The sequence below is a fragment of the Anolis carolinensis genome, unplaced genomic scaffold (genome assembly GCF_035594765.1).
Source record: "Anolis carolinensis isolate JA03-04 unplaced genomic scaffold, rAnoCar3.1.pri scaffold_9, whole genome shotgun sequence".
Lineage (NCBI taxonomy): Eukaryota > Metazoa > Chordata > Lepidosauria > Squamata > Dactyloidae > Anolis > Anolis carolinensis.
The window spans coordinates 27,671,978-27,699,155 of record NW_026943820.1 but is presented as its reverse complement, the minus strand read 5'-3'; the positions used below and the strand labels follow the sequence as shown (position 1 = coordinate 27,699,155).

Genomic DNA, 27,178 nt, shown 5'->3' with positions numbered 1-27,178 from the left:
CCAAATGGCCTATGTTTGAAGACACAGTCTTCCTCTGTTGCCAAAGAACTGATTTGAAGGCGCTTGAGAGTCCTCAACGTCGTTCAGGTTGGCCCTGAACATGAAGCATAAGTCTCAAGGGTAAGAACCTCAGAATTGGTGCTGAGAGGTAACTTAATCAAGGGCTTTTAGAGCCAACTCTCTCATGTCCATCTGGTAGAAAACTTGATGGTGGAATGAAAAAAGGAAACACTGTCCTACTCCAGGAAGAGGTGGATCCAAACAATTGAGCTGAGGAAGCAATATAACTAGTGCAAACAACATTGATTGACAGCTATAAATAACAAATCAATCCAACTACATTTACAGGGTAAAGGCAAAATCAGGCATGGTACAGCAATTCAAATCTTGCAACTTACAGTTCGTCATATAGATGGCACCACTCGTGCCGTCACACCCCTTTTCTCAGTACAGTGGCTCAAAGTCGGTGGCAAACTTTGGTTGGTTGCTGTTGTGCCAATCCTCCTTTCCTCGCTCCATGCCTTTCATGGATCTCTTTTGGGTGCTTTATCCTCCGATGTTGGATCATGGACCCAAGAGTTTTACTTGCTGGCTTACAAGTTTGCGGGCAAGCCCAGCATTCCATTTCTTTTGAAAACTGGGAATGGCCAGCAGAAAAAGGATTCTCTGAGGCACTTTGGTGGGAATGGGAGATAGGAGAAATGCGGTTTTGTTTATAACTTGTTCCAAATTGGGATAGGACTGTATAGGTCAAGCCAAGAGTATGAAATGGACCAGTAGCCAATGGAGCTGCTACAGTAAGGCCATAACTTGTTCTTGTTGATATTCTGATACCAAAAACCCACCAAGGAGAGCTAATTGAGGGAAAGCGCTTGCCATCCATTTTCCTGCGTGAGTTGTTCACTTGGGCAACCCAAGCAGTCCCTGCCCCATATCTAGCCCTAAAGCCAAGCCAGAAGAGATCTGGGCAAGTAATTAATCAACCTATTTGTTTTTTTTTTTTTGCACAAGTTGATAATCCTTATGTTTCTGCCAACACTTCTTTCTTTTCCCTCATTGGTAGGAGCTTCGTGATCATGAACCCCACCAACACGCCCTACTCTTTCCATTGGACCTGCCAGCAGCAGCAGCAGAAGGGGGGCCAGGACCCCCCGGTCTTCATCTGCTTCACTGACAGGGGGCAGCTCCGGCCGGAGAAGACCATGGAGGTGAGGGGCCCAAAGGACCGGAGGTGGAGACTCGCTCAGCATGCTTGGGGGCCATACGTTCTGTCCAGCTCTACCTGTTTCCTTTCATATAGTTGGCCCTACCGTTAGGTCAACAGGTTGCCAGGCCTTGCCGTCTCTTACAAACTCGATAATAATATGATTCCAAAGCTTTGTTCTGGTTGTGTTTTTACTGCCAGGGAGTGGGATATGTTTGTGTGGCGAGCAATAGATGCTGCCAGCAAGAACACAACTATACAGGCCATTCCCGAGTTACAAAGATCCAACCTAAAAACGAGTCCTAGCGGAGATTGTTTTGAGTTTCCTTGTGTAGAGAAAAAGTGGGATATAAGTAAAGGTAAAGGTTTTCCCCTGACCTTAAGTCCAGTTGTGCCTGACTCATGGGGTTGGTGCTCATCTCCATTTTTAAGCCGAAGAGCCAGCATTGTCCGTAGACACCTCCATGGTCATGTGGCCGGCATGACTGCATGGAGTGCCGTTACCTTCCCACCAGAGCGGTGCCTATTGATCTACTCACATTTCCATGTTTTTGAACTGCTAGGTTGGCAGAAGCTGGTGCTAACAGTGGGTGCTCACTCCACTCCTTGGATTCGAACCTGAGACCTTTCGGTCTGCAAGTTCAGCAGTTCAGCGCTTTAACATGCTGCGGCACCGGGGGCTCAAAGTAGGGTATAAATAAACATAACAACAACAACAACAACAACAACAACAACAACAACAACAACAACAACATAATAATAATAATAATAATAATAATAATAATAATAATAATAATAATAATAGATACTATCAGTAAGAGCAGAACTGTACAGGCTGTCCCCAAGTTGCAAACATCCAACTTAGAAAGAACTCCTATTCAAGATCATTTTGAATCTCCTTGTAGTCACGTTGAGACTCCTTGTGGAAAGAAAAAGCAGAGTATAAATTAACATAATAAAAACAACAACAGATTGGGTCTGAGACAACAGGAAGTGAGAAAAATCTATCCCGCAAAAGGGAAATCCGCTACCGGAAGAATTATTACCATGGGGAAAAGGAGTCTCCACTGAAGCTTTATTTCCAATCCTTGTTACAACAAGCCAATTTTTCCAAAATCCAATTATCCCAGGGACAGAATGTGAAGAGAAATATTCTGAACAGGGGCACAGAGACCAAACCAAACACTTCAGGTGTGTTCATCTTTCCTGATGCTATCCAAAGCTAGAAGATTTATATTTGGCTGGAGTTACACTTAAAGAATATCCCTGTTTTGACTGACGTACAAATTCCACTTAAGAGCAAAGGTATAGAACCTCTCTTGTTTGTAACTTGGGGACCGCCTATACTCAAAAGCCCTCCTTGTTTTGTTTTACCGGTAGATCATCTTTGAATTCATCCCGCGGCATGTGGATATCACAGAATCCTTCTGGTCCTTCTCGATTCCTGAACTGGGCATTGTGGTCCCGTTTCTCCTGGTGGGCCACACCACGGACCCCGAGGTGTATCTGGACAGACCCCACCTGAACTTCCACTCGCTCTTAGTCGGTGAGGGCAGCTGCGGGTGGCAGCGGTGACCCCGGTCTTCCTCGTAAACCCCACAAAGGATTGTATCCTGCCAGGGTTGGTTCCACCAAGAAGGATGCAGAAGGGCTGTTGATGCTGGGAAGCTGCTGGGGTCTGGGAAGGAGGAAGTATATATACTTAGAAGTATACTCATATTATACTATACTAATATTATAATATATTGTATATACATATAATATTGATAATAATATCTATATATATAAAAGAGTGATGGCATCACGGCGACCCCCAAAACAACAAAACTACAGGCCCCCCAACCTCGAAATTTGACAACACAACCCATCATCCATGCCTCTAGGTTGATACAACAAAAAGAAAAGAAAAATAAAGTCCTAATTAGAGGGAGAGGAATGATTGCTTTTATCCAATTGCTGCCAGTTAGAAGGCTAAGCTCCTCCAACTTGGTCTCCTACCAATCCAATAAAAAATAATAATAAACACTAAATAATTAAAAACACTAAAAAATTAATACAATGAAATACTATAATAACAGAAAATAACTAAAAATAATACAAGAAAATAATAAAATATAATAAATAAAAAGATAACTTACAATACAAATAATTTAAAAATACAAATAACATCAAATAAAAATTACACAACAATTTTTAACCAATACCACCACCACTTTGCCACAGCAACGCGTGGCTGGGCACAGCTAGTGATGTAATATAATGTTATAATAATAATACACTATTATAATTGTATATTTATATTACATGTAATATTACTAATAATATTGCAATATAGTCGTATAGTACAATATAATAATATACAGGGTGTTTGAAAAAAAAAACGCCCTCGTTTTAATGTATTTATACTTAAAACTAGGGAGTTCCTTTTCAAACCCTCTGTATAATGCTTATATAGTGTTAATAATATAATGTATTGTATGTATATATAACTTGTAAGCTGCCCTGAGTCCCCTTTGGGGTGAGAAGGGCGGGATACAAATGCTGCTAATAAATAATAATAATAATAATAATAATAATAATAATAATAATAATAAATGAAATCCAGCATATCTATCTTGTTTCCTGTGTCAGACTATGTCATTGCGTCAATAATAATAATAATAATAATAATAATAATAATAATAATAATAATAATAATAAATGAAATCTAGCATATCTATCTTGTTTCCTGTGTCAGACTATGTCATTGTGTCAATAATAATAATAATAATGATAATAATAATAATAATAATAATAATAATAATAATAATAATAAGTGGGTTGCTGACCCACTTTGGGAATTTTTTGCCACTTCCAAACTCACAGAACTGCTGCAAATTCTACAGAGCAGCCTGCTGATCCAGGTTTCATAAGCACAACTGCTCCCATCAGACATTTTGGTATAGAGCAAAGCAGACTAGAAATCTTACAAAACAAAACAAAGCTAGTCAATGGGGGAAGGATCCCTTTGGGTGTTTCTCCTTGTCGTCCTTTTCATGCATTGTTAGAAAGCACCTGATCTTCCCATAAGAGTGGCAGCTTCCCACTTTGGTGTCCATCTCCTTATGTATTTTTTTAACTTGAAATGTTCATTGTAAACACAAGCAGACCCAGAAAGGTATCTGCAGGGAAGACTCTGAACTGAAACGAAAACTAACCGTGTCCCGCTTTCCCCGTTCTGCAGGACACGAAGCTCGGGAAAGCGTCGACATCATCAACAACGAGAAAGACACCTACAGCTTCTCTTTCAGAGACAGCTCCCGCTTTTCCGAGGGACGAATCAACAGCCTGAAAGTGCATCCCATGGAAGGATCCATCCTACCGAGTTCCAGGTAAAGGAGGTATCGTGGGATAGTTTTGGGAAGTGACCTATAGTTTTCCAATCACAACCTCCCACATTGGACTCAGCCATTTGTGCATGCTCCTTAGGTATCTCATAATAACTTTCTCAGTCATTCTCTAGATCAGGGGTCCCCAATCTAAGGCCCGGGGGCCGGATGCGGCCCTCCAAGGTCATTTACCTGGCCCCCGCCCTCATTTATAATATAATATTTTTATATCAGTTTTAATAATATAATATATTGTATATACATATGATATTGATAATAATAATATCATTTTATACAATATAATACTAATAATAATACCATATAATAATATTAATTATATGTTATATATTACATATAATATTACAGTATAGTGGTATAGTTCAATATAGTAATATATAATGCTAATATTGTGCTATGCTAATAATATAATATATTGTATGTACATACAGCTGCTCTGAGTTCCCTTCGGGGTGAGAAGGGTGGGATATAAATGTAGTAAATAAATGTAGTAAATGAATAAATAAATAATTTTGGATTTAGGCTCACCCAAAGTCTGAATTGACTTGAAGACACACAACAACAACAACAATCCTAATTAACCTGACTATCTCATTGGCCAGAAGCAGGCCCACACTTCCTATTGAAATCCTGATAGGTTTATGTTGGTTAAAATTATTTTCATTTTTAAATATAGTATTGGTCTTTCATTGTTATTGTTGTTGTTTTGCACTACAAATAAGATATGTGCAGTGTGCATAGGAATTTGTTTGGGTTCCCCCTCCCCCCCCCCCAAATGATAATTCGGCCCCTCAACAGTCTGAAGGATTGTGGACCGGCCCTCTGCTTTAAAAGTTTGAGGACCTCCGCTCTAGATGTTATCACATGTCCATCAAACTGTATTTTCATACAGATTCAATGCCGAGACATTTCTATTTAACAGGAGGCAGAGATTCTGGGGGCCTGGAATCGGGATTTTCATAGCATCCTGAATTTTCTAGTGGTCCCCCACTGACCGCTTCTGCACCAGGGATCTCTCTTTTCACTTACTGAACCCACCCACGTATTAAACCCAACACAGATGTATGTGCTGCTGACTTTTTTCCTATACCAGGGTTCCTGTTACCATCTTCTTCACGCCAACCCTGGAAGGGGAGGTCAACTTCAACTTGTTATGTGACGTCAAGAGTAAGAGCCAGCCCCTCTGCCTGAACGTCAAGGCCACTGGCCACGCCATGAGCGTCTCCGTGAAGCGCCAGAGAAGTGACGGCTCCATGAAGGAACTGGACCCGGACCAGACAAACCGACTCCCATTTCATGAGGTGAGAGAGGCAATTGCTGGGACGCTCCACTGTACACATGCAATGTACACATTTTGGGGCAGTTCATTCCTCCAGAGCAATGCCTTGAGATAATTATTTGGTTAGCTGAAGCTGGCCACTCCCAGACCAAGACACTCAATGGGCTAAAACCTAAGAGTTGGTCATGTAATTTCATTAATGAGGACAGTGCAAACATCCCTTCCCTTCTCTCCTCTTTCCCTTCCTCTTCCTCTTCCCCTCCCTTCCTTCATGTCTCTGTTTCCCTGGAAATAAGACCTTACCAGAAAATAAGCAGTAGCATAATTCTGAAATACAGTAGAGTCTCACTTATCCAAGCTAAACAGGCCGGCAGAAGCTTGGCTAAGTGAATATCTTGGATAATAAGGAGGGACTAAGGAAAAGCCTATTAAACATCGAATTAGGTTATGATTTTACAAGTTAAGCACCAAAACATCATGTTATACAACAAATTGGACAGAAAAAATAATTCAATACGCAGTAATGTTATGTTGTAATTACTGTATTTACGAATTTTGCACCAAAATATCACAATATATTGAAAATATTGACTACAAAAATGGCTTGGATTATCCAGAGGCTTGGATAAGTGAGGCTTGGATAAGCGAGACTCTACTGTATCAATAAATAATATCAATGGCATTAATACTCAAAATAAATGATAATATATATTATAACTAGCTTTGCCCGGCCACGCGTTGCTGTGGTGTATGGGAATCATTTGTTGGCCAGATGGAATAGCAGTGAATAGCCTTGAAGCCTCAAAGCCTGGCCATTTTCTTCTTCTAATCCAGTTGAAATCAGATAATCTGTATTTTATAGGCAGTGTGGATGGGGCCTAAATGGACTCCGCCTGTCCCCTGGGCGCCATCTTGGCTGAGGGAGTTGCTAGGACATGAAGGAAGCAGGGCCTAAAGGCAGCAGGGCCCACCTTTCTGACTGGCAGTTAGGGGGAGAAAGGCTTTTCCTCGTCCTCTGTAATTTGGACTATTTTGCAGCGGTGGTTCTATTGCCATGTTCAGTCGGGCCCCTTCTTTTTCTCCGGACAGATGCAAGTGAATGACTTCACTCAGTACCATTTCTACATCCTGAACACGGGCAAGTTCAACTTCTCCTTCTCCTGGGAGTTCTGCCATGCCAAAGCGGTGCAGCGCTATTTCGCCATTGCGCCGGAGACGGCTGTGGTGGAAGTCGGGGAGCGGGCGGAGGTGGTGCTCAGCTTCCATCCGCTGAAGACGTGCTCCTTGAAGGACGCTGAGCTCAAGCTACATGTGAGGAGGAGGAGGGGGCTTCTGGTGGGGATGCTGCCCTATCCTGTGCACTCAAAGTAAAGAGTGTGATAGTCTGATAGGGCTCTTTGTGTCCATGCAGATCAGCCACGGTCCCACGTTCACGTGTGCCCTTCAAGGCGTGGTTGTGGCTCCCAGCCTCCACTTCTCCTTCACCAAAGTGGACTTCGGCAACTGCTTCATCTACCATGCCGGGATGCCGATCCTCAAGCGAACCCTCATCATAACAAACAAGGATAAGAAAGTGGTCAGGTAAGGAGGGAGGAATACCTGGCAAGGCTTGGCGGAAGAAGAGATTCCTTTTTCCTTGGAGACTTTTAAGCAGAGGCTTAATGGCCATCTGCCAGGGGTGCATTTTTGTTGTTGTTGTTGTTGTTGTTGTTGTTGTTATATTTACTTATACCCTGCTTTATCTCTCCCAAAGGAGACTATTATTTATTTATTTATTTATTTATTTTATTTACAGTATTTATATTCCACCCTTCTTTCTCACCCCGAAGGGGACTCAGGGCGGATCACAATGTACACATACAAGGCAAATAAATATTCAATGACATATGAACATAGAAACATAGACAGAGACACAGAGGCAATTTAACGTTCTCCAGCTTCCAGCTTCCTGAGGGGATGCTCGATTCTGGCCACAGGGGGAGCAGCTGCTTCATCATCCACTGTGACATCTTGAGGGATACTTCCTCATTCCAAACGGCTGCTGGATGATTTTTATGGTGTCGTAAATTAGTTAAATTAGCCTCCCCGCAAAGCAGTACCTAAATTTCTACTTGATAGATGCAACTATCTTTTGGTTACTTAGGCCAATGGTTAGGTGCTCACTCCGACAAGGGCTGGCCTCAAACTCATGACCTCTTGGTCAAAATGATTTATTGCAGCTGGCTACTTACCCAGCTGCACCACAGCTCAGCCCTTAATTAATTATGAATGAAAATTAATTAATAATTAATTAGGGCCCAGGCTGTGGTGAAGCTGGTTAAGTAGCCAGCTGCAATAAATCACTATTATTGTTGTTGTTGTTGTTGTTGTTGTTGTTGTTGTTGTTGTTGTCACGCTTTCTCTCTCCTGAAGGAGACTCAAAGCGGCTTAACATAAAAGCATTAACATACAATTTAAAATATAAAAATATGCAAACATTAAAACAGAATTAAATGTAAATACAGTAGTTTTTAAAAAAATTACAGTTAAAATCAATTACCATAAAACATATTCAGAATTAAAAACCACAGCATTCCCTGATTTTGTGCTTTTCCTGCAGTGCAGAAAGGGGTTGGATTAGGTGGCCCATGTGGTCCCTTTCAACAACAACAACAAATCAGAGGCTGTATGGCCATCTGTCAGGGGTGCTTTGATTGTGCTTTTCCTGCATGGCAGAAGGGGATTGGACTGGATGGCCTATGTGTATCTTCCAACTCTTATTATTCTATGATTCTAAGACGAACAAGGGAGACAGAAGGCAGGGAAAACTGGAAGCCCAATGAGCAGTGGCCCAAGTTGAGCCCAATTTCCTTGCAAACCCTTGTGGAGTCCCATCAGCTCTGGAGAAATGGCCCTGAGGCAGGTGGGATCCCCTGGAAGGGAAGCCATAGGCTTGTGGGAGTTTCAGCCTCTGGCTTTGGACGGCTCAGCATCACAGACCCAAGGACTCCTCCTCTTCCCTGCTCTGGTAGACATACCTAGAGAGTTTTAGCAACAGCCCACTTGACGAATCCGATTGACACTTCTGATCCATCCGCAGCCTGAACTGCTTGTTTACCAACACTGCTTACCTGGAGCTGAGCTTCCGCACTGAAGTGCTGAGTCCCGGAGGGAAGGTAGAGATTCCCATCAGTTTCTATCCCCGAGAGGCCGTTTCCTACCATGAAGTCATCACCTTTGAAATCAATGGGCTCCTGCAGCGGACAGTCGAAGTCTCTGGGAAAGGCATTGAGATGAAGGTGAGACCAGGCAATAATAATAATAATAATACAGTAGAGTCTCACTTATCCAAGCCTCGCTTATCCAAGTTTCTGGATTATCCAAGCCATTTTTGTAGTCAATGTTTTCAACATATCGTTATACAGTAGAGTCTCACTAATCCAAGCCTCACTTATCCAAGCCTCTGGATAATCCAAGCCATTTTTGTAGTCAATGTTTTCAATATATCGTGATATTTTGGTGCTAAATTCGTAAATACAGTAATTACAACATAACATTACTGTGTATTGAACTACTTTTTCTGTCAAATTTGTTGTAAAACATGATGTTTTGGTGCTTAACTTGTAAAATCATAACCTAATTTGATGTTTAATAGGCTTTTCCTTAATTCCTCCTTATTATCCAAGATATTCGCTTATCCAAGCTTCTGCCAGCCCGTTTAGCTTAGATAAGTGAGACTCTGCTGTATTTTGGTGCTATATTCATAAATACAGTGAAATATAGATAAATTAATAGGACCAATGAAAGGAACAATGCAAGTGTGGAAGAAATGGCAAGGGAGAATAAGTAGCTTAAAATCTAAAATGTCAACAGTATGGATAATCAATAAGGATAAGGAATCAAATATGAATAGAAATATTCAAACATTGAAGGAAAAAGGAATAGAGAGACTAGAACAACTATATGACAGAGAGGGAACGGTAAGAGAAAATAAAATTAAACAATGGCTTGGAGAAGAAAATTGGTTACAGATAAGAGCAATCTGTGCATATTGCAAAATAAAAGAAAATATTAATATGGTTAAGAGAGAAGATAACGCCTTTGAAAAGATAATAAGAGAAAAGGGGGAAGGAAAGAAGGCACAGGCCAGCAAAATATATACAATGCTCATAGAGGCTGATGGATGTATGATACGGGATCTGAAAAGTATGTGGGAAAAGGAGCTGCAAATCACAGAACAAGAGATGAGAAATGTGGTAGAGACAATAGGGATGAAAAGGAATACCAGAGTACGAGAAATGAGGAGGAAAATATTGCACAAATGGCATCGTACACCCTGCCAATTAGCATACTACTATAAAAAGGGGAGTAGTCAGTGCTGGCATGGATGTCATCAGAAAGGGCGGTTTATGCACATGATGTGGGAATGTGAATATGTACAATATTTTTGGCAGACTATACAAAATGAGTCAAATCAAATACTAGGAAATGAGTGGGTCATAACAAAGGAAATAGCGGTATTAGGGAAAAGAGAGGAAATGGGAAATAAAAGGGAAATAAAAGAAGCAATAATTGAATGTGCACAAGCAGTAATAGTATTAGGGTGGAAAGATAAATCAAAATGGACAGTAAATAAATGGAACCAATATATGGTGGAGCAAATGGAATTTGAAATTATGAATGTGAAACTAAATGTTGTAAAAACTAATGAAAATAGAACAAGAGAAATGGAAGAAAGATGGACAATGGTAAAGAACTATATCATGAATCAATCTGGAGATCAAGCCATAAGAAATAAGATACAAATGTTATATAGTATATAGGTTGGAAATAAAGATAAAGATATAAAAATTGTCTCATAAAGAAACGAATATGTAAAAAGAAAACAATCCTCGTGTTGGTGGTGGGAATTGTAAATGTTTTGTATGTCTACGGTATGTATTGTTTGTGTTTAAAAAAATAAAAATTTATTAAAAAAATATATTCATAAATACAGTAATTACAACATAACATTACTGCGTATTTAACTGCTTTTTCTATCAAATTTGTTGTAAAACATGATGTTTTGGTGCTTAATTTGTAAAATCATAACCTAATTTGATGTTTAATAGGCTTTTCCTTAATCCCCCCTTATTATCCAAGATATTCGCTTATCCAAGCTTCTGCCAGCCCGTTTAATCTACTGTAATAATAATAATAATAATAATAATAATAATAATAATAATAATAATAATATTTTTGCATGCCACCACCATCTCCCCGAAGGGACTCGGAGCGGCTTACATGAGGACAAGCCCAATCAGTCACATTTACATCATAAGATACAGTTTAAAACACAAGTATCAACTAAAACAAATTACACACAACCATAGTTAAAATAACATAGCTATAAAACCATTAAAAAGTAATTTACAACAACAGCTCTTTTTAAAAAAAAAAAAAAACCCCAACTCTTTTTTTAAAAAATAAATAAAAATAAATGTATTTTTTAAAAGATAAAAGTACCCTATTTACTCAAATCAAATGCTTAACGTTTTTGACTAAATGGCCTCTTCAAAATTAGGGTTCACATTGCATTCACGTCATACGGTCATCTTAGTGCTGAGCCAAAGCCAAATGGGAAGCTGCTTCAGGAGCTCTTCTTTGAGGGATAGCATCTCTCAATGGACAGGGCTTAATGCTATTCCATCTTGGGATTTGTAGTTTGGTGAGGCGTCAGCATTCTTTGGCAGAAAAAGCTCAAAGCCTTATTAAACTACAGCCCTCATGACTCCATAACATTGAACCAAGGCAAGGCATAGATGCACCCAAAGGTTGCTCTTCCAGCTATAAGATTCTGTGATCCTTTTCCTCGCCCGCAGATTGAAGTTGTGGAACCTCGTAGCAAGGTGATGAAGTTCGGAGCCGTGCCTCTGGGACACACGGTGAAGAAGATGGCCACGATTGTGAACAACAGCGTGGCCTTTGTCACCTTCCAGCTCAACTTTGTGTCCTCTGTGCCAGAGCTGCATGACGCGAAGGTGAGCCTTCCTCCTTTGTAGTCAGGGAACTCTCCCTTGCTTCAAGCCCGACTTTGCCACCCAGGCATAACTTCTGCCTGAACTGCACGTGTGTCTTTGTGGCAGGTTCTCACCATGTCTCCTTCTGGAGAAATAGCCCTGAATCCCAAAGGGGACACCTGCCATGTGGAGGTGACCTTCGCCCCCCGGAACCGCCTCCTGCCCTTCACGGAGGAGGTCATCTTTGAGTGCCAGGGGGTCCTGCGCACCCTCTTCGCCATCCAGGGCTGCAGCCAAGGCATCCAAGTCAGTCTGGACCAGGACCACGTCCCCTTCGGAGCCGTGGTGCTGCGGAGCCAGGCCACACGGCGCATCGTGATGCAGAACACGGGAGACCTCGGAGTTGGGTAAAGGGAGGAGGAGGTTCATAGGGACCCCTCCCCGTCACTCCTCTGTCCCGGTGCCTGGTGCACAGGATGGGTCTGGGGTTGGTCTCATGGAACCATTCCCCTCCCTCTTGAAACGTCCATACTGTTGCACTTCAGCACTGGTTCACCTTGCTCTTAACACACACTTCACCACAGCAGGCTAGGTTTAAACAGTTTATTGATAAAAGATAGCAAAGTCTGAATAAAAGGCAGTAAAGAAGGCAAACATCCAAATGCAATGGCAGTCAGTAAAAAGCAATATTCAAATGCAAAGGCAGTCATTTAAAAAGGCTATAATCCAGAGGTAAAAGCAATTTGCAGAATATAGTACCAAGTCTCTGAAATTAGTCCTGAAAACAAGGCAACATGAACTTCAGCGTAAAAACCAAAACACAGATTCCAGGCATGAACATAAACAAGAATCCTTAGACAAGGCAGGAGATGTGCTTCCAAAAATTAATGTTGCTTCATCTGAAATCTTTCCCTATCTCTCCCGTATTTACCCATGTTTACAAGCCAAAAAAGCATTTCTCTGTCCTTGAGTTCTCACGCGTTTGCTAGCAATTCTAAGGGAACGTCAGGGACGATGAACCTTTAACCTTGTATCTCTATCTAAGGAAGTACCTTAGATAGAGTCGACCTCTGAGTCGCTGCCAGAAACACCTGGAACTTGTTGTTGTTCTAACTCCTCGGAAAGGTCACCCTTATCATTAGTTTTTGTTTCCTCCCCAGAGCCTTCAATATTTCCAGCACCAGAGCCTTTAAGATTTCTCTCTTCATCATTTCTTTGGTCAGCCTGCATAAACTCAGATCCCCCTTCATCATCAGACTGAACCACAACACATACAAGGGAGAAATAGAATAGAATAGCTTTATTTGTTATTGTGCTATTGCACAACAAAATTAAATGCCTTCCCCCCCACACACCACAAAACAGCACATCCATCCTTCCACATCCTCACCACCATCACACAGCCCCCAATACCACATCAGTGTGAAACCACAGAGTTCAACACAACCACAGATCTAGGATAAAAGCTATCCTTCAGTCTGTTTGTCCTTGCCTTTGCCACCCTGTACAGTCTGGCAATAATAATAATAAAAAGAATATGCCAAGTGAGATGACTCCTTAAGAATGCTCTGAGCTTTCTTAAGGCAGTGGGAACTAGAAAGTCCTTCCAAAGAGGAGAGAAAGGGGCAACCAATTATTCTCTTTTGAGAAGTGGTGACACTTTGGAGCATTCTACTATCTGCCATTGTGCAGTTACCAGACCATGCGCAGATGCTGTTGGTTAGGACACTATAGCACAGCAGGAGAAAGTCACCAGCGTTTTTCCATTCAGTTGGTGGTTCCTTAGAACCCGCTCCACTTGGTCTCAATTTATAACCAGGGGTTGGATTTCTGGTCTGTTCTTTCTCTAGTCCATTATAAGCTCCTTGGTCTTGTTGATGTTGAGAACCAGATAATTGTCCCTGCACCACTAGAGCAGCCAACCCATCTCATCCCAATAGGCAGACTCCTCCCCTTCAGAGATAAGAGATGTATAGTTTCCAAATCACGACCTTCCTGAACCACCGCATGCTGGATAGCAAGTGTCCCAAAAGCAAGCAAACATACAACAGTCCTTTCACAGCAAAAACATGCTTCAGCCCATCTATCAGCAGAGTCCAAATGCCAGCATCTGACCTTGTCTACGTATTGTTTAGTAAACTCGCGGATTCAGGTTTTCATCCCAAATATCTGGAGACTTTAATCTTCACAGTTGTGATATATATAAATGTACAATCAGGATACGTAGGTCCACTTTTGATCAGATTCTCAGAGAGTCACATACAGAATAGGAAGATACTCATACTGAATCACACAGGAGGGAGAAAGATGGATTCTTTCCTCCTCCTCATATAGTCTGATAAGCCATCAGTAAATTATTATCACACTCCCTTAGGTATTGCATCATGACATCCACAGTCATTACCCAGGTGTTATCAATATACCACATGTTCATGAAACAATATTTTCTCCATGATTAAAAATGCTGTCTAACAATCTCTTGCCCTTTGCTTTGGAAGGTTCAAGTGGGAGGCCAAGCGCTTCAAGCCCGACTTCTCCATCCGTCCCTTGGAGGGCTACATTTCTCCCGGGATGGATGTCGCCTTCGAAGTGACCTTCCATCCTTGCGAGCTGAGCCCGGACATCTGCTACGAGAACCTGCCATGCCACATCCAAGGCGGGGAGCCCCTGAGACTCACCCTGACCGGCTGCTGTGTGGGGGTGCCGGCCGTCAAGGAGGTGATGGGCTTGGAATGGGAAACAGGGGCCCTCCTGGTGCACCACGTTTCTGCGTGCTCAGCAAGCTAGGAATGATCTTATATCACTTTTCATCTGCTTTGGGCTTGGAAGAGGAAGTTCCGGGGTTTGAGAGGGAGGGAACCAGGAAGCTAAGCTGTCTCGGTATCCACCCAATTCCCTCTAATGTTTGTAATGAAAATGTATGACAACAAAGAACACATAAAAATAAAGCTCACAATACTTATGAGTACATAAACACAGGCATACTTACATGGCAATTACCTAACAAACATACATCTCTACTTGACCTATAACTCTAAAATTTCCAACATATACATAAATTAATTTTAAATATGGATTTCCAGCTTCTCTTTTGTTGGTTTTTAACATTTTTTCCTGATTTGTACCCTACTAAGTGTTTCCTCCTGCTTGTTTTAACAGTTACAAGTAAATACCCCAACATTTTATGTCTCCAGATCTGAATATAAAGTCTTTCCCTTTCCCTCCATCTTCAGAGTCCAGTCTGCTCTCACTGGTGTTTCTGTCTTTTCCCACCATTTTGGGTAGTATCTCACTTGATTTTCAATGAAGGTTCAGGGCAGGCCCATTCTTTGCCCCTGAACGACAAACATCCTGCGGCAGAAGTGCATTCCCCGCTCTTCCTGGAGGCGAACCAAGGGTCCTTTTGCTTGCAGGTGGTGAACTTCATCTGCCAGGTGCGGGCAAAGCACACACAGACCATCATGCTCACCAACCGGACTAACCAGCCGTGGACCCTGCAGCCCATCATCGAGGGAGAGCAGTGGAAGGGGGCTGAGTTCATTCGGGTGGAAGCCCACCAGCAGAACAAGCCCTATGAGATCACCTACAGGCCCCTGGCCATGAACGCCGAGAACAAGAAGGATCAGGTAGGGTGGCAGTAAACAGGTGAGAGTAAACATGGTGGAGCTACAAGTGTGTGTCTATGTCATGGGGGCAGGTGGCACCCCAGAAATGCAAGGGATCTGTTTCGGATGGGGGCTTGGGAGCCTCTTTCCACAAAGCTCTGTCCTTGAGGCCTTGTAGCAAAAGCAGTCAAGGGATATAATGCAAAGACTGACCAAATCACATCACTATGCAACCATGATCCAAGTTAATCCTCCAACTACAGTCTAAAAAATGAACAAAACCCTAATAACAGGTCTACTTCGGGAGATCTGCCAGATCCGGGACCCATGCATTTCCATCTTTAGTTTGATATTCTGATACCTGTAGACTTGTTCTAGGAAAGCATCACAACAGAAGGAAACCAAGTGCTTGGAGCAAGCATCCACATCCAAGGGAAGTTGTGGCAGGGAAAAGTTTTACTCTTTTTGTTCTATCTGCTTTCTGGAATCTCAAAAAGTAACCTGGGAATAGATTTATTTTCATAACATCATCCACTGTAGTTCATGGGAGGACTGAGAACTGCACCAAGTCCAGCAGGACAAGCAATGTGACTCTAACAACCAGTCATCTCCTTGGCAGGGCTCCGTCTTCTTTCCACTCCCTGATGGGACGGGGCTGCTCTACCTCTTGCAAGGCACAGCCGAACCGCCTAAATCTGCTGGGAACATCATGAGAGAAGTCCCATGCAAAACGACCTATACAGAACTGCTCCCCGTCTCCAACTGGCTGAGCAAGCCACAAAGGTAAGAAAGAGGAGAAGGGCCCTGAGACCGGAGGGAGTACCATAGGCAGCCCTCCTCTCTGCCCTCCACTCCAGCCGCCCTGGTCTTTGGTCAAGTGCAGTGGCCTCTTGCTTGCTCTTGCCTTCCTATGCAACTGGCATGACGTTGCAAACTCCCTCTGAGCCCTTTTGGATTATCAGGAGATCATTGTTTTTGCCTCAGTATTACTGCTTCTGTTTCTGAGGTCCAGAACACATTTTGGGAATCCCAGAACATTCCAGACTTTCCTCTTTTCAGAGTCTTTTTTGTTTCTGCCAACAAGGTGGGCTTCCTTCTTCATTTCCTTCTTCATTATTTTGATTAAAATCAATCAATCAATAAGACACAGAAGGAGAGAACGGTACTTTTTCTAAGTGTGGGATTGTTAGCCCCTTGAGTCCCCACGGGGAGAAAGGCGGAGTATAAATAAGGTTAATAATAATAATAATAATAATAATAATAATAATAATAATAATTCTGCACGCATCATCCGAAAATACATCACACAGTCCTAGACACTTGGGAAGTGTTCGACTTGTGATTTTGTGAAACGAAATCCAGCATATCTATCTTGTTTGCTGTGTCATACAAATAATAATAATAATAATTCTTGTTTATCTTCTCCCTGTGCTTTATCCATGGGAATTGGATGTTCCCTGCCCTTCCTCCGCCAGGTTCTGCGTTCGACTTGTGATTTTGTGATACAAAATCCAGCATATATCTCATTTGCTGTGTCATACTATGTCTTTGGGTCAATAATAATTGTTCCCTGCCCTTCCTTCGCCAGGTTCCGCGTAACCATCGACATGCTGAAACCGGAAAAGCTGGAGGTCACCACCACGCTGAAAACACTGGACTACTTGGAAGTGCCAGCCTCCGCCAAGAAGGACCACAAGCTCACCTTCTACTCTTACAGGGAAGGCATATTCAGTGCCAAGGTAAGGCTTCCCCTCGTGCTTTTCCACAGATGCTTCAGAAGCCACCACTCCTAGATCTCACCCAACTGTCCTGACTCTTGTGTCTGCCTGCAGGTGACCTTCCGCAACGAGTCAACCCAGGAATTCCTTTTCTACTTGCTGACCTTCAAGGCCACCCCCTGCGGCCCCCTTGGCACTATCGAACTGACCAGTCCTGTCCGGCAAATCGTCTCCTCCTCTGTGAAGGTGGAAAACCCACTCAGTTCTCCCGTGACCTTTAGCACCGACTGCAAAGTGCCTGACATCAACATGCCGTCCCAGTTCGTTGTTCCAGCTCAGTCCGAGGTATGACTTTGCCTTCCAGTTGGATGCTGAGAATAGGAACAACAGCGGTGAGCAATCACACTCACAGGATCAGTAAGCATGGGTTGGGAGAACGGAAGCATTGCTGTGTATTTGCTGAAACTATACCTATGTGGTTGTTGGGTGTTTTCCGGGCTGTATGGCCACGTTCCAGAAGTATTCTCTCCTGACGTTTCACCCACATTTATGGCAGGCATCCTCAGAGGTTGTGAGGTATGGCCATACAGCCCGGAAAACACACAACCCTGTGATTCCAGCCATGAAAGCCTTCGACAACACACAGCACTCCTTACACTGAGGCATTCTTCACACAGAAGGAAGTCTTCACACAGGAGGAGCAGTAACTCACAGGCACACCTGCTTTTCCGGGCTGTATGGCCATGTTCCAGAAGTATTCTCTCCTGACGTTTCACCCACATTTATGGCAGGCATCCTCAGAGGTTGTGAGGTATGGCCATACAGCCCGGAAAACACACAACCCTGTGATTCCAGCCATGAAAGCCTTCGACAACACACAGCACTCCTTACACTGAGGCATTCTTCACACAGAAGGAAGTCTTCACACAGGAGGAGCAGTAACTCACAGGCACACCTGCTTTTCCGGGCTGTATGGCCATGTTCCAGAAGTATTTTCTCCTGACGTTTCACCCACATTTATGGCAGGCATCCTCGAGGTTGTGAGGTATGGCCATACAGCCCAGAAAACACACAACAACCCTGTGAATCCGGCCATGAAAGCCTTCGACAACACACAGCACTCCTTACACTGAGGCATTCTTCACACAGAAGGAAGTCTTCACACAGGAGGAGCAGTAACTCACAGGCACACCTGCTTTTCCGGGCTGTATGGCCATGTTCCAGAAGTATTTTCTCCTGACGTTTCGCCCACATTTATGGCAGGTGAGACCAGAAGTATTTTCTCCTGATGTTTCTCCCACATCTATGGCAGGCATCCTCAGAGGTTGTGAGGTGAGACCTCACAACTTCTGAGGATGCCTGTCATAGATGTGGGCGAAACGTCAGGAGAGAATACTTCTGGAACATGGCCATACAGCCCGGAAAACACACAACAACCCTGTGATCCCGGCCATGAAAGCCTTCGACAACACACAGCACTCCTTACACTGAGGCATTCTTCACATAGAAGGAAGTCTTCACACAGGAGGAGCAGTAACTCACAGGCACACCTGCTTTTCCGGGCTGTATGGCCATGTTCCAGAAGTATTTTCTCCTGACGTTTCGCTCACATCTATGGCAGGCATCCTCAGAGGTTGTGAAGTGAGACCAGAAGTATTTTCTCCTGACGTTTCTCCCACATCTATGGCATGCATCCTCAGAGGTTGTGAGGTGAGACCTCACAACCTCTGGGGATGCCTGCCATAGATGTGGGTGAAAGGTCAGGAGAGAATACTTCTGGAACATGGCCATACAGCCCGGAAAACACACAACAACCCTGTGATCCCGGCCATGAAAGCCTTTGACAACACATATACCTATGTGATCTTTATCTTGTGCTTCTTGTTGGCGTTGTCCTTCCAGATATTTGGATTTTGTTCTCCTTCAGCAAGCTTTGTTCTCTTGGTTCCTACATTTTCTTCCTTTCTTCTCTGATATCATATTCTCTTTCCTGCTGCTGTGCATGGATTGCAATGTTCTAATGCTCATCCCTTGGTCCTTCAGGCCTTTGGACTTCACCTTCCACATAAGTCTTGGGCATCAGGGAGGTTTGGTCAGTTCCCCCCATTTTGTTCTAATATGTAAGCCTTTCATGGACATTTGGCAGGGTGATTTCAAAGGTCTTTAGTTAGAGGCACTTATAGCTCTTCTTTGCTTGAGACCTTGGCCTGTTCTTCATTCTTCTTCCCTGCACTCATTCTTTCCTTCTTTTCTTCCTCAGGGAGTCCTTGCATTTGATTTCCAGCCCATGAGAGTTGGAGAGAGCGGGGGCCGCCTGGCGCTCAACAGCACTGACCTGGGCTCCTTCCAATATGACCTGGTCCTGAAGGCCACTCCACCCAGGGCAGAGAAGACCCTGCACTTCAGTGCCATGCTGGGCAGCAGTCAGAACATAGTGGCCAAGTTTGTCAACTACACTCGACAGAAGACAGAGTATTCTACTAAGGTGAGTCCAATCATTGCACCTGGGCAGAGATACAGGAGTGGAAGCGGAGCACAAGTGCTTAGACTTCTCAACAATAAAATGTTCCAAGTCTCTCTGTTCAGATTTGGTATTATTTACCATCCTTGGCATTCTGGGTTATATAGCTGTGTGGAAGGGTTTTGAGTCTACACTGCCATATCATCCAGTTCAAATCAGATAATCTGTATTTTATAGGCAGTGTGGAAGAGGGCTAAGTGAGCCCTGTCTGTCCCCCGGGTGCCATTGTGGCTGAGGGGCTTGCTATGACATGAAGGAGAAGGGGCCTAAAGAGGCGGGGCCTACCCTTCTGACTGGCAGCCAGAGGGAGAAAGGCTCTTCCTTGTCCTCTGTAATTTGGACTTTATTTTTCCTAGTTTTTTTTTTATTAAAAGACATATTTTGGATGACTATGTCTTTTGTGGCCAAATTTGGTGTGATTTGGTTCAGTGGTTTTGTTGTTTACTCCATGGGAAAAACGCACATTACATTCTTATATATATAGATTGCTTCTGACTATGTAAACATGTTCTGTTTACCCCAGAAGTTCTTAGATCAGTTATTTATTTATTTATTAGTGACATTTATATCCCACCCTTCTCACCCCGAAGGGGACTCAGGGCGGTTTACAAGTACAGTAGAGTCTCATATATCCAAGCTAAACGGGCCGGCAGAAGCTTGGATAAGCGAATATCTTGGATAATAAGGAGGGATTAAGGAAAAGCCTATTACACATCAAATTAGGTTATGATTTTACAAATTAAGCACCAAAACATCATGTTATACAACAAATTTGACAGAAAAAGTAGTTCAATATGCAGTAATGTTATGTTGTAATTCCTGTATTTATGAATTTAGCACCAAAATATCACGATATATTGGAAACATTGACTACAAAAATGGCTTGGATAATCCAGAGGCTTGGATAAGTGAGGCTTGGATAAGTGAGACTCTACTGTATATAAACATACAATATATTATATATACGACTATATTGCAATATTATTAGTAATATTGCATGTAATATAAATATACAATTATAATAGTTATGTCAGCAGCTCAGCGTTTTTCTTCACCAGCACTTTCTAAGACACAAGTAAATCCAGTCTTCTACCTTCTCCATGATCTCATTTTCCCAGGTTTAGATTTTAGGATGGTGTTTTCATGGGCGAGCCTTAATAGGCTCTTAGTCTGGCCCCAATCATACAATTTCATTAATTCCACTCAGATGGAGAGAGAACCCAACCAAGGGGCCGGGCACAAGAGGGAAGGACAGTTCTTGTGTTTTGTTGCTTTTGAGACCTGACGAAAGAGCTTTGATGTTTCCTTTTGCCTGCTCTGCAACACCAACACAGCAGCAGAGATACTGTTGTGGTTCAGTCTGATGAAGAAGGGGGATTTGGGTCCATGCAGGTTGACCAAGGAAATGTTGAAGACTGTGAATTGTCAGAAATGACCAAAAAAAAAATGTTGAAGGTTCTGAATTGTCAGAGAGGCCGCAGGTTAGCAGGGAAGCTGAAGTTAGTGATAAGGGTGACCTTTCACAAGATTTTGTACATCAACAAAGTCCAGGTGGCTGTGGCAGTGAGATAGAGGAGTCTTCCTTAGAGAGAGACACAAGGTTAAGGTTAAGAGTTCGCCCCAGGCGCTCTGTGAGGATCGCTAGTAAACATATGGGAACCCAAGATCAGAGGAATGCTTTCTTAGCTTGTAAGCATGGTTAAATAGGGTGAAATAGGGAAAGATTTCAGACGAAGCAACGTTGATTTTGAAGCTTAACTCCTGCCTTGTCTCTGCTCATGGAAAAATATTCTTGCTTTTGTTCCTGCCTAGATTCTGTGTATTTTGGAGTTCATGCTACCTTGTTTTTCATGACTGATTTGCTATATTAGAGACTTTGAACTATTTTCTACAGAGACTTTTAACTATATTCTGCAGCTTGCCTTTGCAATTAGAATACTGCTTTCTTTACTGCTTTTTATTAAGATTTTGCTATCTTTTGTCAATCAACTGAAAAAGCAAAGTCTGCTGTAGTCAAGCGTGTTTTAAGAGCAAGGTGAACCAGTGCTGATGTGCAACAGATACCTGTTTTGTCTCTCCAGATCGACTGCCCAGATTTCCACGTGGACAAAGTCGTCAACGCGCCTGCGGGGTCTCAGGGGGGCTCAGAGGTGGGCGTGGAGGTGACCTTTGAGCCCTGCCAGCTGGGGGAGTCGCAGGGGACGCTGGCCCTGTCCTCGCCCATCGGAGGTGACTACGTGATCCCCCTCTGCGGCACCTGCGTGCCCCCCAGGCCCCAGGGCCCCATCCAGATCAAGGCGGGCACCGCCACTACCATCCCCTTCAAGAACGTCTTCCTGCAGTCCATGTCCTTCACATACCTTGTGGAACACCCCGCCTTTACCATCAAAGCCACAGAGACCATTCGTTCGAAGAAGTCGGCCTCCATCGTGGTCTCCTTTGAGGGGACCCCTGGCAGCAACAAAGCCCCCGTCACCAGCAGACTGGTGGTCTCTTGCCCACGTGCCGCAGGGCTGGGTGCCAGGGTCTCCTGGGTTTATTACCTCAAGGGTATCGTGCCTGAGAAATGAAGTGCATGGACAGCTCTGGTGGTTGTCTCTCTTGTTTAGTGGAAGTGGAGCACAAACACATGCCTTGTCTTCCTGCTTTGGAAGAGCAGAAACAAGCCCTGGCGGGACGATCCACAGGACAAGCAGTGAGGAGGGCTGATGAGTCCAGCATGACACAAACTGGTCTGAACTGAGCCAAATGCAGGGAGACCCTTCCTCTAGAAAGGCAGCAGCACATTCCATGGCATCCTATTTATCTTCGGGTATTTTCCCCCAGAGAAAAGTCAGTCTATGAAGTAGAAACGGGCAGGAGGATCTCTTGACAAAGCCCACTCTCAGGAAGTTTTGTTGCAGAAGCCTTTATTTTGAAATAAAGTTATTGACCAAAATGGAAGGGCTGGAAGGTTTGTCACAACAAGGCAGTGGCGGAGCCTGGATTCAGGATCCTTTTGGGGAAAGAGCTGGTTGGTGTCGCTGAGTGCTTTCTCACTTATGGCAACCCTCTCATAGGCTTTTCTTGGGCAGATTTTTTCAGAAGGAGTTGGATATCCGTGCCAGAGTGAGGACTATGCACATATCCATTTTAGTGCATCCCAATATCCTTTAATATAAAACACTAGCTGTGCCCGGCCACGCGTTGCTGTGGCGATGTATGGTGGTATGGGAAATAAAGTATTGAGGAATTGGTGGTAGTTAAGGTAAAGGGTTCCCTGGGCTGAGTGGGTTGCTAGGAGACCAAGTGAGCGGAGCTTAGCCTTCTAACTGGCAGTAATTGGATAAATGCAATTTTTCCTCTCCCTCTAATTAGGACTTTATTTTTCTTTTCTTTTTGTTGTATCAACCTAGAGGCATGGATGAGGGGTTGTGATGTCAATTTTCGAGGTTGTGGGGTGTTTACTTTTGTTGTTTTGTCCGCTGCCGTGATGCCATCACTCTTTTATATATATAGATATATGTATGAATTCTGCATATACTCATTTCAGTGCATCCTAATATCCTTTTATATAAAACAAATATTCATGAATTGGTTGAGATCTGATGATGAGATATTCAGTGAAAAACTAGTGCCGCTTCCCCATGTTTTCACGATAGAACCAATTAGAAAAAGACATTAATACCCGGCTGGCGTAGTAGGTTAAAGCCTTGTGACTTGAAGGATGGGTTCCTGACCTGAAGGCTGCCAGGTTCGAATCCCACCCTGGGAGATGGTGGATGAGCTCCCTCTATCAGCTCCAGCTCCATGCGGGGACATGAGAGAAGCCTCCCACAAGGATGGTAAAAACATCAAAACATCCAGGCGTCCCCTGGGCAACATCCTTGCAGACTGCCAATTCTCTCACACCAGAAGCGGCTTGCAGTTTCTCAAATTGCTCCTGACATAAAAAAAAGGATTATAATTCTACACTGCCATATAATCCAGACTATCAAATCAGATAATTCATATTGTTATCTGCTTTGAACCGAATTATATAAATCTATACAGCCATATAATCCAGATTATCAAATCAGATAATTCAGATTATTATGTACTTTGAACCGGACCACATGTCTGCACTGCCATATAATCCAGACTATCAAACCAGATAATCCAGATTATCTGCTTTGAACCAGATTATATGAGTCGTCACTGCCATATAATCCAGATTACCAAATCAGATAATCCAGATTATTATCTGCTTTGAACCAGATTATATGAGTCGTCACTGCCATATAATCCAGATTACCAAATCAGATAATCCAGATTATTATCTGCTTTGAACCAGATTATATGAGTCTACACTGCCAGGTAATACAGATTACCAAATCAGATAATTCAGACTATTATCTACATTGAACCGGATTATATAAATCTATACTGTCCTATAATCCAGATTATCAAATCAGACGATTCACTTTATTATCTGCTTTGAACCGGATTATATGAGTCTACACTGCCATCTAATCCAGTTCAAAGCAGATAATCCGGATTTTATATGTCAGTGTAGAAGAGGCCATAGTGTCACATAGGGCAACAATAATAATCATAATGAAGATGATGATGATGATGATGATGATGATTATTATTATTATTATTATGACTGATGCAGCCGGGCCAGACCTCAGCCACCAAGACCTGCTGCCCATGATTCCGGAGCAGGAAAAGACAGAAAGGCCTCACAACTTCTGAGGATGCCTGACATAGTTGTGGGCGAAACGTCCGGAGAGAATGCTTCTGGAACATGGCAAGACAGCCTGGAAAACACAGAGCGAAAACGAAAGTGAAACCGGCAAGGTGACGTAAAGGAAGTGGGCGTGGCTTTCTCTTCACTCGCCAGCATCCCTAGCAAGGTGTGTGTGTGTGTCAATCTCGGTGACGTAAGAGAAGTGGGCGTGGCATCCTCGCCCAAGTCGGTGTGTGTCATGTGACGCGGCGCAAGATGGCCGCCGCCTGGTCCTGAGGGAAGAGAGGGAGTGGAGGAGGCTGCTGCTTCTCCGTCTTCTTCTTCTTCGGCGCCATGAACCCCGAGAAGGACTTCTCCCCGCTGACGCCCAGCATCGTCCGCGCCCTCAACGACAAGCTCTACGAGAAGCGGAAGGTGGCGGCGCTGGAGATCGAGAAGTGAGGCCCGGGAGGGAGGGAGGCCGGTAGTGGCAAGAGTAACTGTAAAGGGACCTCTCCAGGCCATCCAGTCCAGCCCCCTCCTGCCTTCATGCAGGAAAAGCAACACCAAAGCCCCCTCCCTCCCCAAGATGGCCATCCAACCTCAGTAATAATAGTAATAATTGTAATTATAATGATAATAAATAGAGTTGGAAGAAACCCCAAGGACCATCTAGTCCAGGCATGAATGTTTTGGACTTCAACTCCCACAATTCCTGGCTTCAGACCGTTTCCTTTTCCCCCTCAGCCGCTTAAGCAAAGTTGGAAGAGACCCCAAGGGCCGTATAGTCCCGCCCCCTTCTTCCTTCATGCAGAAAAAGCACAATCAGAGCCCTCCCGACAGATGGCAATCCAGCGTCTACTGTATAATACAGTAGAGTCTCACTTATCCAACATAAACGGGCCGGCAGAATGTTGGATAAGCGAATATGTTGGATAATAAGGAGGCATTAAGGAAAAGCCTATTACACATCAAATTAGGTTATGATTTTACAAATTAAGCACCAAAACATCATGTTTAACAACACATTTGACAGAAAAAGTAATTCAGTACGAAGTAATGCTATGTAGTAATTATTGTATTTACGAATTTAGCACCAAAATATCACGATGTATTGAAAACATTGACTACAAAAATGCGTTGGATAATCCAGAACGTTGGATAAGCGAGGCTTGGATAAGTGAGACTCTACTGTATAATGATAATAAATAGAGTTGGAAGAAACCCCAAGGACCATCTAGTCCAGGCATGAATGTTTTGGACTTCAACTCCCACAATTCCTGGCTTCAGACTGTTTCCTTTTCCCCCTCAGCCGCTTAAGCAAAGTTGGAAGAGACCCCAAGGGCCGTATAGTCCGGCCCCTTCTTCCTTCATGCAGAAAAAGCACAATCAGAGCCCTCCCGACAGATGGCAATCCAGCGTCTACTGCAGGGGTCCCCAAACTAAGGCCCGGGGGCCGGATGCGACCCTCCGAGGTCATTTACCTGGCCCCCGCCCTCAGTTTTATAATATAACTAGCTGTGCCCGGCCACGCGTTGCTGTGGCAAAGTGGTGGTGGTATTGGTTAAAAATTGTTGTGTAATTTTTATTTGACATTTGTATTTTTTTTAATTAATTTTATTGTAAGTTATCTTTTTATTTATTATATTTTATTATTTTCTTGTATTATTTTTAGTTATTTTCTGTTATTATAGTATTTTATTGTATTAATTTTTTAGTGTTTTTAATTATTTTTAGTGTTTTTTTATTATTTTTTATTGGGTTGCTAGAAGACCAAGCTGAAGGAGCTTAGCCTTCTAACTGGCAGCAATTGGATAAAAGCAATTATTCCTCTCTCTCTAATTAGGACTTTATTTTTCTTTTCTTTCTGTTGTATCAACCTAGAGGCGTGGATGATGGGTTGTGTTGTCAAATTTCGAGGTTGGGGGGCCTGTAGTTTTGTTGTTTTGTGGGTCGCCGTGATGCCATCACTCTTTTATATATATAGATATATTGTATATACATATAATATTGATAATAATATTATTATGTAATACAATATAAAATTAATAATAATACCATATGATAATATTAATTATATATTCTATATTACATATAATATTACGAATAATATTACAAGATAGTTCAATATAGTAATATATAATGCTAATATTGTGCTATGCTAATAATATAATATATTGTATGTACATATAATTTGTAAGCCACTCTGAGTCCCCTTTGGGGTGAGAAGGGTGTGATACAAATGTAGTAAATAAATGCAGTAAATAATAAATAAATAAATTTTAGACTTAGGCTCGCCCAAAGTCTGAAATGACTTGAAGGCACACAACAACAACAACAACAATCCTAATTAACTTGACTATCTCATTGGCCAGAAGCAGGAGCACACTTCCCATTGAAATCCTGATAAATGTATGTTGGTTAAAATTGTTTTTATTTTTAAATATTGTATTGTTCTTTCGTTGTTGTTGTTGTTGTTGTTTTTGCACTACAAATAAGACATGTGCAGTGTGCATTGGAATTTGTTTGTATTTTTTTTTCAAATGATAATCCGGCCCCTCAACAGTCTGAAGGATTGTAGACCAGCCCTCGGCTTAAAAAGTTTGAGGACCCCTGGTCTACTGTATAATACAGTAGAGTCTCACTTATCCAACATAAACGGGCCGGCAGAATGTTGGATAAGCGAATATGTTGGATAATAAGGAGGCATTAAGGAAAAGCCTATTACACATCAAATTAGGTTATGATTTTACAAATTAAGCACCAAAACATCATGTTTAACAACACATTTGACAGA

At 42.8% G+C, this 27,178-nt stretch overlaps 2 protein-coding genes across 3 annotated transcripts in view; both read left to right on the top strand.

Moving 5' to 3' along the window:
• Nucleotides 1–22,629, top strand: part of hydin (HYDIN axonemal central pair apparatus protein) — a 160,276-nt gene extending 137,647 nt beyond the window's left edge. The window contains exons 71-86 of one of the 2 annotated variants that reach the window (XM_062961682.1): nt 1,064–1,208; nt 2,585–2,750; nt 4,428–4,575; nt 5,684–5,891; nt 6,959–7,180; nt 7,281–7,450; nt 8,949–9,147; nt 11,710–11,868; nt 11,974–12,254; nt 14,346–14,565; nt 15,261–15,473; nt 16,072–16,235; nt 17,041–17,191; nt 17,285–17,515; nt 19,431–19,655; nt 21,773–22,629. In XM_062961682.1, coding sequence (XP_062817752.1) covers nt 1,064–1,208; nt 2,585–2,750; nt 4,428–4,575; nt 5,684–5,891; nt 6,959–7,180; nt 7,281–7,450; nt 8,949–9,147; nt 11,710–11,868; nt 11,974–12,254; nt 14,346–14,565; nt 15,261–15,473; nt 16,072–16,235; nt 17,041–17,191; nt 17,285–17,515; nt 19,431–19,655; nt 21,773–22,261 — 3,391 coding nt within the window. In that variant the 3' untranslated portion in view covers nt 22,262–22,629. Of the gene's footprint in view, nt 1–1,063; nt 1,209–2,584; nt 2,751–4,427; nt 4,576–5,683; nt 5,892–6,958; nt 7,181–7,280; nt 7,451–8,948; nt 9,148–11,709; nt 11,869–11,973; nt 12,255–14,345; nt 14,566–15,260; nt 15,474–16,071; nt 16,236–17,040; nt 17,192–17,284; nt 17,516–19,430; nt 19,656–21,772 lie in introns of those variants that run through there. The other variant, XM_062961683.1, reaches the window with a different exon arrangement.
• A 1,994-nt stretch (nt 22,630–24,623) lies between these two features.
• vac14 (VAC14 component of PIKFYVE complex) overlaps nt 24,624–27,178 on the top strand; it is a 72,400-nt gene continuing 69,845 nt past the window's right edge. Inside the window, exon 1 of the mRNA XM_062961684.1 lies at nt 24,624–24,839. Within this exon, the coding sequence (XP_062817754.1) occupies nt 24,736–24,839 (104 nt within the window). The 5' untranslated portion in view covers nt 24,624–24,735. The remainder of the gene's footprint in view (nt 24,840–27,178) is intronic.